The sequence below is a fragment of the Cornus florida genome, unplaced genomic scaffold (genome assembly GCF_030987335.1).
Source record: "Cornus florida cultivar Cherokee Brave unplaced genomic scaffold, ASM3098733v1 CherokeeBrave_3.0.0_Hap2_Chr10, whole genome shotgun sequence".
NCBI lineage: Eukaryota > Viridiplantae > Streptophyta > Magnoliopsida > Cornales > Cornaceae > Cornus > Cornus florida.
The window spans coordinates 72,662,281-72,678,342 of record NW_026775580.1 but is presented as its reverse complement, the minus strand read 5'-3'; the positions used below and the strand labels follow the sequence as shown (position 1 = coordinate 72,678,342).

General features: G+C 30.4%; 1 protein-coding gene and 1 long non-coding RNA gene across 6 annotated transcripts in view; both read right to left on the bottom strand.

Annotated features, from left to right (window-relative positions):
• The window catches only part of LOC132280174 (uncharacterized), a 34,979-nt gene extending 25,971 nt beyond the window's left edge, over positions 1-9,008 (bottom strand). For 2 of the 5 annotated variants that reach the window (XM_059782304.1, XM_059782303.1), the window contains exons 1-10: positions 8,638-9,008; positions 8,294-8,433; positions 8,047-8,118; positions 3,967-4,040; positions 3,333-3,778; positions 3,107-3,185; positions 2,392-2,982; positions 1,942-2,039; positions 1,765-1,802; positions 1,581-1,657 (exon numbers count right to left, since the gene is read on the bottom strand). In XM_059782304.1, coding sequence (XP_059638287.1) covers positions 1,581-1,657; positions 1,765-1,802; positions 1,942-2,039; positions 2,392-2,982; positions 3,107-3,185; positions 3,333-3,778; positions 3,967-3,975 — 1,338 coding nt within the window. In that variant the 5' untranslated portion in view covers positions 3,976-4,040; positions 8,047-8,118; positions 8,294-8,433; positions 8,638-9,008. Of the gene's footprint in view, positions 1-1,580; positions 1,658-1,764; positions 1,803-1,941; positions 2,040-2,391; positions 2,983-3,106; positions 3,186-3,332; positions 3,779-3,966; positions 4,041-8,046; positions 8,119-8,293; positions 8,434-8,633 lie in introns of all 5 variants that reach the window. The other 3 variants (XM_059782305.1, XM_059782307.1, XM_059782306.1) reach the window with 3 other exon arrangements.
• Positions 9,009-12,253: 3,245 nt separating this feature from the next.
• On the bottom strand, positions 12,254-13,100 carry LOC132278867 (uncharacterized). The gene is made up of 2 exons (XR_009471152.1): positions 12,565-13,100; positions 12,254-12,418 (listed from the first exon to the last, which is right to left on the bottom strand). It is a non-coding gene; the product is annotated as an uncharacterized LOC132278867 (long non-coding RNA).
• Positions 13,101-16,062: the final 2,962 nt, after the last annotated feature.

Here is a 16,062-nt window from a genome sequence, read left to right as displayed (position 1 = left end):
TGATTAGTCCATTTGGTCTTAGGTTCATTTTAGAGACCTAGACTTAAGCTTTCAAATCACATGCAACATGAATTACATTACAATCAAGCGCTCTCAACAAACCTATACTACCCATAATCTTGACATCTAACTTTGAGATTTAGAGTCCCATCATCATGATCCATGGGTTCATGATGAGCTTTGAGTAGTTGAGTTTCATAAATATCACACTCAAGTAGAACACCAAATTCTCACATTAATGGTGTGTTGTCATCAAAATTACCCAAACACTCTTGGGTTGAAACCTTGGATTAACATATTAATCAAACCATGGCTTTGAAAGGTAGAGGAACATTTACAGTGAATTTGGCTTAAAGGACCCATTTTGAAGCCCAAAACCCGGTGTTGCTCAACTTGGATGATTTTGATGGTTTATAGAAGAAGCGGATTAGAATTAGCTTGGTTTGTGAAGCGATAGATTGTAGATACAACCAATTTTCTGCCCTTTTTATTGTGCTTTTTTTTTTTTCTTTGTTTTTTGGGGGGGTGGGGAGAGGCAAATCAGAAATTGTAAAAAAAATCGTATAACTCAAAATTAACCTACCAAACAATTGAGAAATGCAAAAATAATAGAGAAAAACAAATAAAGGAAATCAAAACTGACCAAGTTGATTTGCTAAATAAACTTTTACTAGATAAAATTTAGTATATAACCGCAAGTACGAAAATGCCAAACACAACGTATTAATAAGATTAAACAAAAGGGAACATTAATGAGCAATGGAAAGACTAAAGGTTAGACTTCTAAGTTCTATGAAGCTGAAAAATCAGTAACACATTCAAACAACAGCTCTTAATAGAGGTCAGACCAAATCTGATATTATGTAAACTGCACCGCTAGCCTTGAAAGCTTCACGCTTTGATAGACAAGAAAAAAGGGGATATAATAGAGAGCATGGAGGAAAGCTTCACGCTTTGATAGACAAGAAAAAAGGGGATATAATAGAGAGCATGGAAAAGTATGTAAAAGTGTGAAAGTAAGTATAAATTTCACTAATATTGTAATGAGAGCCAGGAATAGTGAGGATCATGCAACTTAATAGCCATATAAAACACTTACAAAACCCAACTCAAGATAAGAGAAGAAAGACAGGAATATAAGATTATAAGTACAGCGAAGTAGAAGACGACCTTGGTTCCATAACTTCCATGCTCTAAGATCCTATTTAGATAGAATCAGTGCATTTTATAACCAAACAACATAGGTGATCCTTTATACATGCCTCAAATGACACGTAAAAAACAGATAATATTGTAGCACCAACATCAGATGTGAGAAAATACCGAAGAACATGAATAAATGCATAACAATATGGTGTTACTTAAGCAGTAGTTCTTTATATTTAGGGTTCTTCAAATATCATCAGTTCCAAACAAAGAGTGTTTGCAAGGTCAGGAGGAATGAAGCGTGGATGAGAGAGATCTGAGTTGCTCGAGTATTTATAAATATAATTCTTAATAGCACACCAAAAGAAGTAAGAATCTACCATCACCAATGAGAAAAACGTCAGCAAGGACATATTACTCGCTATTTCTCTAACCTTATTCTTGGAAAAACTGCCCGATGGTGATGGCATCCAGATATCCTTTAAATGCGACCCAAATCTTTTTCTGCTTTCTGCGTAAAACATAACATAACATTAGACGTGTGTAATGGAAATTTTTTCTGAAAAAGAAGATTTTCTTTGAAGCATGAGAAACATGAAGTGGAAACCAAACAATCACCTAATCCTTTTGCTGCCACCTTGATACTTTCACTTTCACTATTACATTTTAATGTCACAAAAATAAACATGCATTAGAATACTGAAGCTTATTCACAATCAAATCACCTAAAGAAATAGAGATAAGAAGATACAAAATTTTCATTGGTCAATTGAACAAAGTAATTGGGAACCTAACCAGTCTATGTCACTTAAATCAACTTCTGTGTCCTTTAAAATAAACCCGGCTCTCTCAAGCAGCGCCTTAATGTCATTGACCACCTTTTCTTTTGGCGTCTATAATGAAACAGGAGAGAGTAACTTCGCAAAAATTTTAGGTCAAAAGTCAAAAACATGAGGAGTCTGGTAGTAATATCAGTTGAAAGATTACCATTTTCATTTTTTTTTTTAAAAGAAATAAAATAATAATAATAAAAAATTTAAAAAAAACTAGCATTATAACTTAAAAGTTCATAATAAGTATAAATATCATAATCAAATATATCTCTGCCACAATTTTTATAAATTAAAAAAATAAATAAATAAAGAGTTTAAATCTCTGCATGCCACAACCATTATGATAGTTACAATAAATCACAAGAAACAAGCACAAAAACCATTAAAAAAAACATAGATCAAAACAACTTACTTCACTTTGTACTGACTGTCTGTATTTTTCAACAGCAGCACCAGCCTTTTCAAACACTTTGAGCAACAGCAGTCCCTGAGTCATCGCTGCCTTACTATCCTTTAGTGACCGAACCAATTTTCCAATCTTATGAATTCTGAGCAATTTGCTTTCGGCTTCAGTTAGTTCTACTACTACACTCTCTCTATTTTCATAGTTGTTACTCAGACACACACGCCTCCATGGAGGCTTGATCCCTTGACCTTTCTTTGGGAAGTAAGGGTCTGATACCACTAGCCCACTGGCCCGTTGGGAAGTTAGTCCTACACTCTCTTCGACCAACTTACCATTCTTATGACTTCCGATCAATTTGACTTTATCATCTGTTAGAGATACATTCTCTTCAATGATGCTTTCGCAGATTGACATGCTTCCATCTAAATTAGGACCATCTTTGCTTTCAAACATGCTCAGAGGCATAATCTTTTCTCGAGCAACCATCAACAGAGTAGCCATCTCAATAAGTTCTCCCTGGATAGCATAATGGCTGAATATTTTATCAACCTCCTTTGTTCTTGATGCAAGCAACCTATTAATTTCTAATGGTACTCTCTGCCACCAGCATTGTTTGAACATAATAAGCAGCAAACGGAAAAATATCAGACCTTTAAACCCACTCACACATTTAGAAACTAAACACTATTTGTAATACACAAAAAAATCGTTTCAAACAAACCATTTGAGGTAGGCAAAGAACAATGATCAACTTGAAGATAGATTGTTTTGGAGTCCAATTAATGAAGTAATCATGATAACTGCATCAGCCACATTAAAAATCCAATCGAGCAAAAAGGAAAGGAATAAGTATTTAAGAAAGTATTAAGCCTTGATCTAAGTTTATATCATGGGCCCGTAAAAGAACTAGGAAACAAAAACTTTATATTAAAATATCTGTCTTCTACCTTACTGTTTCAAGTGACACATTGAGAGGAAGTAAGTCACCCCTCGACCAACCCTCTATGGTTCTGACATCAGTCCGAGCTCCGTGGCAGAGCAACAATGCGACCATTTCATACGATAAACAATTAGCTGCTAAATGCAACGGATATATTCCTTCAAAAAAGGGAACATTAAGATTCGCGATGAAGCCGGTCTTTCCTTCGAAAAAGGCAATGGCACAATCTATTGCCCCATACTTACAAATCGAATACAAAATATCTGGTGGACAATATTTAGCTTGATAACCATCTAATTCCTCCTTTCCAACTTTTTCTCTTTTTGGTATTTTTTTTCGAAATAGCTTCTTCATAAAAGAGAGAAATGCAGGTCTGTTGTCATTACAAAAAATATCTGACATTATATCATCCCAATCATTAGCATCGTCTTCATCAAGTTGAGGACGTCCCACCTGTCATTATTTGAACGCCACTAACATCAGTACATTCGAAGATGACCTCAAAGATTACAACACAGATCATTACAAATTTCAGAAAATATTTTATCTGTAAATGCAGATACAGCCTTCATCAATTGCACAAACAGTAACATGAGTATGAATAAGCACTATGAATATTATATTCAAGTTTAAATAGATACCTTAGGCATCTTTGCCCCAATTACAGTATCTGCACTCTGAAACTCCTCACAAGACGCTCTAATGTAAGAGTAACCTTCATAAACATAAAAATCATCACTTTGAAAGTTTTTCAAATAAACAACTAAATCGCAGTCGAACTATATATATATATTTCAATTAGTTTACAGTGCAAAAAAAGTACATGCGAAACAAGATGTTTGTAACTGAGCGAGCCCTTTCGGGGATAAATTGATATGGAACACTATAAGCACCGTAAGAAAATTGACGGGAAAGAGGACGATAAATTAAGAGAATGGAAAATTACCAACTAGTTTCCATTTCCAATCATCTTATAAAGTGAGTGTCGTATAAAAATATAGCCGATGGTTACTTCTCTTCGCTGGAACTGTTCAGTCACCAGAAAGGAACGACGAAGATTTTAGACGTCTCCCATTAATTCTCCCTCATTTACATTAAATAAATATATATATATGTATGTATATATGTGCGCTATGGTGCAAGTTGGGTGGCCCAACACGATAACATAATTATGGGCCGAGTTTGTCAAGCCGAACCCAAATACTTTCAGGTGATATGGGTACAAAACTTGCTATTTTATATTTAATAATAAATATTTAATTAATTTTTTTATTAAATAAATGTTTTTATTCTTACTTTTCATGTTTTATAAGGACTGATTCGTTAAAGAAAATGCTAAAAGCCTTTGTAGAAGAGATGATTCGGTGCTCAACCACCTTCTAAGAGCATCTCCAATGCTAAAAGCTATTTTCACTTGCCAAATCTATATTTTGACAGGTGCTATAGTGTCAAAATGCTACATTTTAGCAATTCTGCTCTAATGGTGCATTTCATGCAAAATACTATTTTTTGACACAACCACCATTCTTTTTCAACTACCATTCCCACCATTCATATTTGCATCAGTAATATTAATATTAGGCACATTTCAAGTCAAGTTGTAGACATTAGAAAGAAACTAAAATTAAACCTAATTAAAAAGAAGCAAAAATCTAAAATATCTGGTCAAAAAATGACCAAAAAAAAAAAGAGAGAGACAACTCAACTACTATCTCATTCTCATACTTTCTTGTCTATGTTTGGTATGGTGGAACGAAAAGAAAGGATAACATTAGTTATGAGGGAAAAGAAGGAAAGGGAAGGATAATTTTAACCCCCTATCATGTTTTGGTTGATTAATGAAATAAAAGAAAGAAAAGGATAATAATTTGGAAAAGAAAAAAAAAAAAAAAAAAGTATTTTAAGAAATTTACTATTATACCCTTTTATATTTTAAAATATAAATTTATATATATTTAACTATATAATTTATAGGCCCGTGACCCAGGAAAAAATATATATATTTAGGGCAAATCATTTCAGCCTCCCCAATCGCCTCCATCTCTATTCTCGTTCTCACTGAACTTGCCCCCTCTCTGTGCGACTGCAAACTACAAATCTACAAGAATCAGAAGTTCAAAACCCATATATTAAAGTTTATCTATCTGTCTGCAAGAATCAAAAGTTCAAAACCTATTAGCTATATCAAAACCCATATCGGCCATATCATTTCAGATTGTTCAAAAATCAAAACCCGTATCTTTCAATTTCCATCGCCCGCTATTCCAGTTCGGGTTCGTTGTTCGCAAGTCTCTCAACTCTTAAGCTTGCCCCCCTCTCTCTCTACAACTGCTAACTTGTATGTATGGGTTTTGTTTTAATTTTTTTTCTGTAATTCTATTTTATGATCAAGGTTTGTAATTCTATTTTTTTCTGTAATCAAGGTCTGTAATTCTTGTTTTGCAAACTAAATCCTATTTGGTGAAATTTTTTATGATCTTTTTTAAATATATATATATATATATATCCCCCCCCCCCCCCCCCCCCCTCTCTCTCTCTCTAAAATAGCTATTGTTATTTCTTGTGCTACAATTGCCATCAGTTTTGGCAAAGTTCAAAATTGGCAGACAATATAGCTTTGCATTGGAGAGCCCATTTTTAAGCCCACTTGTTATATTTTAGAAATGGCATGCAATATAGCATTGCATTGGAGATGCTCTAAGAGGTGAGGTATTAAGTTCAAAACTTGAGAGCGCAATTTTTTTATTTTTTTTTAATTTGATTTTTTTAACTTTCTTTTTCTCTCCCAGTGTTCACTTCTAAACTCAGTAAATATGGACTCTCAAAAGGGAAGAAGAGGTACAAAGTTAGGGAGAGATAAAATAGACTTCGGCTCAATTTGGTACAATGGAAATGGAGGAAAAGAAAATAAAGGAAATGGAAGAAAATAAAAAGTTGTATTTGGTATAAAATGTTGGAGGGAATGGAGGGGTTTGGAAGGAAATACTAAAGTATAAGCAGTAACTTTTGTTATCCTCCCAAAAATGGGATGAAATATAAGGAAAGGGAAGAAAAGCTAATACTTTTAATAAAATTTTGTTAATACCAAATTTGCTCTTATATCTATAAGAGAAAAATTCTATAAAAAAAGCTATGGTTGTAAATTCATTACATTACTTTCCTTCCCTTTCTTTCCCAAAACATGATTACTATCATTTTCTTTCTTTTCCTTTATTAATCAACCAAACACAACAAGTAATTAGCACTATCCTCTACTTTCCTTTCTTTTCTTTTCCCACCTAACTAATGATATCCTTTCTTTTCTTTTCCACTATACCAAACATACCTTGGTGAGAGTTTATATTTTTCTTGTAATTTTTTTCTCATTCAATGAAAAGAATTTTTATTTATATGTGTTGTTTTTTTGTTAGTATGATAGTTTAAAAACCCCTCTCGAGGGAAAGATGAAGTCACGCTGATATGTAATTGAATTTCTTTCATGTCTTATTTTAATTTTCTTCTTTAGAACATGTCTTTTATTTTTCTATTATGTGTTTTTAGATTGATAAAAAATAAAAAAAATAAAATTAGAGAGAGGATTCTTCATGTTTGCCAATTAATGATAATTCTAAGAGTGTCTACTTCTACTTACTAAATATATATCAGATTAAATAAAAATAAAAAAATGTTCTCTTGTATATAAGCAAGTATTGTGTAACTCTATATTTTCCTTCATTTTTCTAAGTTGTAATTGGATTAATGAAGTGAATAAGCAAAATAAATTTATTTATAAGGATTTGTGGTGGTGGATTTTCACCCCTCGAGACTTTTTCTATTATTTGATCAAAATTTGTTTAATCTTATTTTATTTTATTTCATTATTCAAAAATTTCAAAAATTATTTGTCAATTCATTTTAATTGATGTTTTGAATTTAAGTTCGGAATCTTACTTAAGAGTGGTTCGACCCTGCTTATATTATACCATTTTTATTAAAAATTTATGTGTTTTTCATTTTATTTTTGCACGAATTATAAAGAACCAACGACATAAAAATTCAAAAATCTACACTCATGGCCAGATTTGTCAGCTTGAATGGGTTAACCCTTTTAAACAAACAAACAAACAAATAAATTTGCACGAGCCAAAACAACTCAGTGATGATATCAGAGGATTAACCCAACCCAAAATCACCCCACACACAGGGTAGTTAGGGGGAACATTAAAATGTTTTTCTATAGGTTAGTGTCAATAAAAATAATGTTATAATTTGTTAATATTGGGGACAACAGTTTATTTTCTTAGTCCTCGTGTGGTATATAATAGCTACATCCAGGGACGGACCCAAGATGTTTGATTTGAAGGGCTAAACTAATTATTTGAAGAAGATATATATATACACACACATATGGAAAAAAAATTAAATATAATAATATATTTCTTAGGGTGAAATATCTCAACCTCCCCTAAGGTTTGTCCAAATATCTCTCAACTGAAACTATTGTCAAAATAATCCTTGACACCCCTTGAGGTTTGTCCAAATTTCTCTTTCCATGCTTGATGTTATATGATCTCATTAGTACACCAATTAACCTCAAATTTTCTTGTAGACATAAATGACAACAAAAAAAAAACAGAAATAGAAGTTATAGGATTAAAAAATACTAGTATATATTTTTGTTTTGCTGAAACAAAATGTAGATTACCTCAAAATGCAATGCAATGAATATGACACTATAATACCTTTTACTGTAATCAGCCCCTTCACACTAACACTCAAATCAAGCTCCTCCAAGTTGCTCAAAGCACAAAAGTCTACAAAAAATGAAAATTTTGTTACTTTATATTGTACTTTGTTTCATATACAATTGGGTGCCCATATTAATTGACAAATTTATGCTTTATGCGGTTAACATCCAATTTATTATTAGCATGGAAAAAACTGGAATAAAAAGAATATATATATTGAATAATTGAAGAAATGACTTACCAGTCTGAAGTGATGAAAGCACTCTAAAAGATGGTAGGACCGTAGGATGCTGTAATTGTAAAAATTATAATCCACGATAAGGCCTTCAGCTTGTTCAAGACTCAAGTTCAATCCAAATTTACCAATTAGTCTTTCAAATCCTGCAAAGGGAGATCCTGTTTCAGTCATTATCTTCACAAATATTTATAACTAAAATTCATAAAATAAAATAAAAAATTATATAAAAAAGATCATAAAAAAATTCACCAAATAGGATTTAGTTTGTAAAACAAGAATTACAGACCTTGATTAATTGATAGAAAAAAAAACAAAACAAAACAAAACAAAACAAAACCCATACATACAAGTTAGCAGTTGCAGAGAGAGAGGGGGGCAAGCTTGAGAATTGAGAGACAGCGGGCCAGCGGCTGAAGCTTGTGAACGACGAACCCGAACTGGAACAGCGGGCGATGGATACTGAAAGATATGGGTTTTGATTTTTTGAACAATCTGAAATGATATGCCGATAAGGGTTTTGATATAGGTAATAGGTTTTGAACTTTTGATTCCTGCAGACAGATAGATAAACTGAAGTATATGGGTTTTGAACTTCTGATTCTTGTAGATTTTGTAGTTTGCAGTTGCAGAGACACAGAGAGGGCAAGTTCAGAGTTGAGAACGAGAACAGAGATGGAGGCGATTGGTGTGGCTGAAATGATTTGCCCCCAAAAAAAAAAAAACAAAACAAATTCTGGTGGCCCATCATCCATGGGCTTATAAATTTTGAGGCCCCATAAATTTGAGGCCCTATTTGAGTCAGGGCCGACCCTAGGTGCAACTTGGGTTGAACAACGCCAACCCAATTTGAGTTCGTCCGATTTTTCATGGGTTTAGACAATTATTTTTACAATTAGGGTTGAAAAATCTCAATTTTAATTTAATTAGAGTTGGACTTGGGTTGAGGTACTAGCAACCCGAACCCGAATTTTAATATAATTTTCATATATATTTTTAATTTTAAATACATTATATATAATATTTAATCTACGATTATCTTTTTTTCTTTTCAACTTTATTTGTTAAATTTTAACTTATTGTATGTTAACATTTAAGGCAATTAATTTTCTAAGAATTTGTTTTTAATTTATTCAAAATTTAAAAAATGTCTTTAATCTTTTTTTTTAAGAGTAATTTAATCTAAAACTAATTCAATGTCATATTAAATTTTTGGTGTGAAGATTAACTATACGAGTAACTCCAATGCACCTCAATTTTTAATATGGAATTTAAACTCGAGTTGCAAGCCCGAATTTAAAAGTATAATGATGGGTTGGGCTCGAGTTGGGTTAAGTTTAGTTTTAACATTTCATATGGTGAGTTGGATTTAAGTTATACCTCAAACCCACTCTACTGGTCTGAATTACAACCCTACAAAAAAGTGTATAAGTATATTCCTGTCAATGTAAAAAAATAACTTTTTAAAAGAGAGTGGTGGAAGGGGTTTGAATGCAAATATAAGCAAAAAAGTGGGCAAGTATATTCTTGTCAATGTAAAAAAATAAATAAATCAACCAGTACGCACTGTTAACTATTAAACACAGACAATCACCTTCTAGGATTATGAAGCAAACTTGTGAGTTCTACGATTATATGCTGTGGAGCATATGATTTAGTCCAATCAAAATTTTCTAACCAAAATCAAATGAATCAATCAAAATTTAATAGCTTATAGCTTTATTTTAATATGAATTTTGATTGAGTTGAAGTGTTGAACCACCTAATGACTTGTTAATTAAATTGGAAAAAAAAAGAATAATGTTCGACACTCTGGGCCGGTTTGGTTAAGCTGTAGTTTTTTTTTTTTTTTTTTTTTTCATTTTTGTGAAAATGAAGTTTTGAAAAATTGTGTAGTTATTTCTGTCAAAACTAAATACGTTTGTAACATTATACTGTTGAATTTTTAAAAAAAGAAAATATATTTCATAAAAAAAATTTATAAAAAAAATTGACTCTTTTATTTACTATTCGAGTATAATTAAAAAATAATAAGATAACATTCTTAATTTTACTATTTGTGTATAATAAAATATATTTTAAATTTTAATTACTATTTGAGTATAATTGAAAATTAATAAAAATAATATTTTATTTACTATTCGAGTATAATTGAAAATTAATAAATTAACATTTTTTATTTTACTTTTCAAGTATAATAAAATATTTTTAAATTTTTATTGTTTGAGTGTAATTGAAAAATAATAAAAGAATATTTTATTTACTGTTTGAGTATAATTAAAAATAATAAATAACATTTCTGTAATTGTGAAAAATAATAAAATAACATTTCTCTAATTCTCATTTTGAAAAATAATATAATAATAGTATTTCAAAACCAAAACTAGGTTTCCCCAATTCCATCCCGACTTAATTATGGGCCGAGTTTGTCAAGCCGAACCCAAATACTTTCCAGTGATACATGTACAAAACTTGCTATTTTAAACTTAATAATAAATATTTAATTAATTTAGGAAAAAATATAAATATTTAATTATTTTTTATTAAATAAATAGTTTTATTCATACTTTTTATGTTTTATAAGGGCTGATTTCGGATTGAGAATAAAACAGACGAAATGGCAAAATGTGAGAAATTATGGCTGCAAAATGATAAGACTTTATTTATTGTTAAAAAATAAAATTTAAAAAAAAAAAAAAAAAAAAACCACTATAAGCCTTGTAGAATAGATGATTTAGTGCTTTTAAATTTACTTTTTCCCTCCTAAATGTTCCCTTCTAAATTATGTAAATATGGACCCTTAAAAGGGGAGAAGAGGTACAAAGTTAGGGAGAGATAAAGTAGTTATTGAGAGTTCATATTTTTCTTGTAATTTTTTTTTTCTCATTCAGTGAAAGACATTCTTATTTATATGTGTTGTTTTTTTGTTAGTATGATAGTTTAAAAACCCCTCTCGAGGGAAAGATAAAGTTACATGGCTGATATGTAATTGAATTTTTTTCATGTCTTATTTTATTTTCTTCTTTAGAATAAGTTTTTTATTTTTCTATTATGCGTTCTTAGATTGATAAAAAATTAAAATAAAAAATAGACGGAGGATTTTTCGTGTTTGCCAATTAATGATAATTCTGAGAGCGTCTACTTCTACTTAGTACTTACTAAAAATATATCTGATTAAAAAAATAAATAAATAATGTTCTCTTGTGTATAAGGAAGTCGTAATTGGATTGATGAAGTAAATAAACAAAAGAAATTTGTTTATATAAATCCGTGGTAGTGGATTTTCATCCCTCGAGAATTTTTTTTGATCATTTGATCAAAATTTGTTTAATCTTATTTCTATTTATTTTATTTCATTTCATTTCATTATTCACAAATTGTTTTAAAATTCTTTGTCTATTCTTTTTAATAGATGTTTTGAATTTAAATTCGGAATCTTACGAGTAGTTCAATCCTTCTTATTATATATAATTTTTATTAGGGTAAAGTACAACACTCCACTGAGGTCTAGCATAAGGACAGATAGATACAAGTTAGCCTATTTTTGGTCAATCACACCCCTTCAAGTTTGATAAAATGGACAAAGAGACCCGATAATGATAAATTGACTTTATTACTCTTTAATAAAAAATTAACATTTTAATTAACTTAAATACCCTTAGATTAAATCCAAACCCAAACCAAACCCATCTCAAACCCTAACCCGAACCATCCTAACAGTGTAAAGAATCCACTTTCCCTTTCTCTCTGTATGTGTAGATATACACACACTACATATACCGCCGCCGCCACCATCACACCTCAGCCTCCGCCGCCATCATCACACCTCACGGGCTCCTTCTTCAGCAACGTTTTTTCAAAACTCACCATCTGCTGTTGGGGTTCACCACCTCCTTCACGAAACCCTCGTAAGTTGCATACCACCTTTAGGGACAAGGGCAGCTACCTGCCAGTCAAATTAGAAAGAAAAAAAAAAAAATCATCACCCTTCACGTGCATCATCATCACACCTTCACACGCTCCTTCTTCAGCAACGTTTTTTCAAAACTCACCATCTGCCGTTGGGGTTCACCACCTCCTTCATGAAACCCTCGTAAGTTGCATACCACCTTTAGGTACAAGGGCAGCTACCTGCCAGTCAAATTAGAAAGAAAAAAAAAAAAAAAATCATAAGCATAGAAGATCCAAAATTGGGGTATGAATTTTCAGTTAATAAATCGAAAAATTGTGACCCAATTGTTTCTTTTGAAACTAAATTGAAAGGTTATGGTGCTCACCATCTGCCGCCGGTGCTAACCACCTCAATTTCTCAGCCTTAGAAACCGACCGGAGCCACCTTTGCTAACCCTTGCTCCGGCTTCACCTCCTACCAACAACGGCCACATTTACAAGCTTTTCTCTCACATACAGAGCTCACAGCAACCCTTATCAGCGGCAGAACCACCGATTTCATCCTCAACTGTCCACATCATCCAGATCTAACGATGACGGAACCAATTGTAAATTCAAGCCAAACGCCCCTCCTTCTTCAGCAATCACTCCAGACTCAAAGCTTCGCTCTACGCTCAAACATCAACTCTCTGCCGCCGTCAAGAATCAAAGACGCCGGTGTGGGGAATACGTCTCTGTCAATCCTTGATCTGTCCACTTCATGCCGAAAATTTGCGGTGGCGGCTGAGGAGTTATTCGAGGGGTTCTTGGAGGATGGAGGTGTCGGTGAAAGGAGTAACCGACGTGTGAACGAAGGAGATGGTGAACCGATCGTCGGCCGGAGGTTGGAAGGTGTGGAGGTGGTGTCATGGCCGGGTCTGGGTTTGATAGGTTTACAATATGCATATAGATATATAAATATATATATATATATACTATGAACGATTTATTTTTATATATATTTTAATTATTTTATTATATTTAAATATATCTTTATCTAATTAAAAAAAAAATTATTAAAAAATTCATAATAAATAAATAAGTACAAAAATTATATGCGATAGAATTCTCTTTTTATATTAATGAATACATATTTTTTACATTAAAAAATAAATATTAAAATACTAAAACTTTTTACATTTTTATATTTTATTTATATTTATACGTATTATTATATATTTTATTTAAATATATCATTTTATAATGTGATAGAGTTTTACAGAAAATAAAATAGGTAATTTGTGGTAGAGTTTTATTAAATAATTTGTTAGTTAATTTTTGCTAGAGTTTTATATAAATTATTATATATTTTTTTAAATATATCCTTATCTAATTAGATTTTTTTTACTAAAAAACTCATAATAAATAGATAAATATATGTTATATGTGATAGAGTTTCAATGAAAATAAATTAGTTAATTTGTGTTAATTTTATGTAATTTGTGTTAGTGTTTTATAGAAACACTTTTAATATATTTTTGTCTAATGTGATAGAGTTTGTGGCAAAATTTTATAAAAATTATTTATTTTCTTTAAATATATATATCCTTATCTAATTAGATTTTCTTTTACTAAAAAACTAATAATAAAAGGTAATTTGTGTTGCAGTTTTAGAAAAATTATTTTATTTTTTATCTCAATTAATAAATATTTTTTATATTAATAATTCTTATTTAATTATATTTTCTTTTATAAAAAATTCATAATAAATAAATAAATAGGTAATTATGTTAGAGTTTTATATAAAACTCATTTAAAAATTCTGTTTAATTAAATAAATATTTTTTTATGTTAATAAATCTTGTCTAATTACATTTTCTTTTATTAAAAAACTCAAGTAGATAAATAGGTAAATTTTGTTATATTTTTATAGAAACTCTTTTAAGACCTATTTTTTATATCAATTAATAAATATTTTTTAAAATTAATAATAGTGTATAATTAGATTTCCTTTTATTAAAAAAATCATAATAAATAAATAAATAGGTAATTTGTGTTAGAGTTTTATAGAAACACCTAAATGGTGTTTCAGATTTTAAGCCACTTTTGCATAATGTTTTGCAACTGTTTAAAATATAACAAGCCCAACCAAACATGTTTTGGTTTGGAATTGGACTACTGTAGCAGGCCTAAAACATAAACACCAAAAACAAAACACAAACCAAACAGGGCCTTAGTAAGCTTCATAAAAATAATAATATTGGTAGAAAAAAATTTACATTATTAATGATTATAAATCTACTAGTTTGAATTCCGTTGGGGTCATCTTGTGAAATTTTTTTGGTAATTATTCAATATATGTAAGACAGAAAATTACATGTGTTCGATAGTTGATCATGGAGTGTAATTTTAAGAATTCCGACACCTATATATTATAAATACTGTCATCATGCATCAAGAGACAACTACCAATGGTTTAATAATAAAAACTAGTAGTAAAAAAAATCTACTTAATACTTGGATAAGTTTCTTTACACAATCAAAAGTGAAAAGAAAAACGAGTGCTGAATCTATTACAAAGCTAGAAGAGTAGTAGTAGTACTAATTAAGTTTTAACCTGGTATTGAAAAGCCCTTAAAAGTGCCTCAAATCTCGGCCCACATTTACAAAAGATATATATATATATATATATGATGAATGGAATATAGAAAAAAAATGGTGGTGGTGGAGGAGGTGGTAGTGGCGACAAAATGGAATTCTTTCATCAGATGATACAGAAGAACGTGTCCCCTCTTATCCCTACCGCCTATACTCTTCTGCTCCAATGTTTTTCCTTTTGGCTCCTATCAGTTCCAATTATCATATGTGGTCCCAACCTATCATCATATATATGAAATTGATCATCTCTATATATACACATATTCATAATTCCTGATTAATGCTTTTTGTTGTCACCCTAATGAAGTGTCATTGTCTCTGTAATTATCTCAATCATTTGTTTGTTTCTTAATGCTCATCGACATTTTTTTGTTGTTTTAATAATTAAATAAGAGTAATAAAAGATTGCCATTGATTTTCACGGGACCACTTCGTAAAGGTTTTTGACATTTTTTTTTTGTTACAATACGATGCAATATGTTATATAAATATTTTATTTTTAACATAAATGTATTATTGTAGATGACACGTATTATGTTGTTAATTTAATTGAAGGTAAAATTTAAGCGAAATTTATTCAAAGATTTGTATGCAACTTAAGTGGAGATAAAACATATTTGTCAATTTTTTTTATTTAAGTAAAACACACAATTAATATGAATCATTTACATTAAACAATACCACTACCATTCAAAATCAAAATATGCAAGTATTCCTAAATTTTTGAAAGAAAAAAAACTAATTACAAAGATACTTCTACATTAACTAATTGCACCTATTGTCATTGAATTAAAGACATGAATTTAAGATAAAAACACCCTTTTTACGTAAAAGATTTACTCTAAATTTATTATCGTGCTTTGTGTTTACTAAATAATGAACTAATTATGACTCATTTTGCAAAAATTCACACACACACACACACAAAGACAACTCAAAGAGTTTTCATATTAAGTAGTAGCAACAAAGAGTTGATTTGAATGTTGCATTAATTACTTGAAATATGATACAAGGAAATTATAACCTTTGGTGCTTAAAACATTTTTATTTGAAAAGTTATCTCTCATCTTCTAAAACGTATAAATTCGGTGGTTCAAATCTTTGCAGGGAAATTTTTTTACTTGAACCATGTATGTAATTCGGCGAGGATAAAGCATTTAATTAATAGATTTTTTTTTTTTCTGGGGAGGGGTTTAAAATTTTAATTTTTTCTAATTTTGAGGAGAGAAATGGTATTATGGTATGTA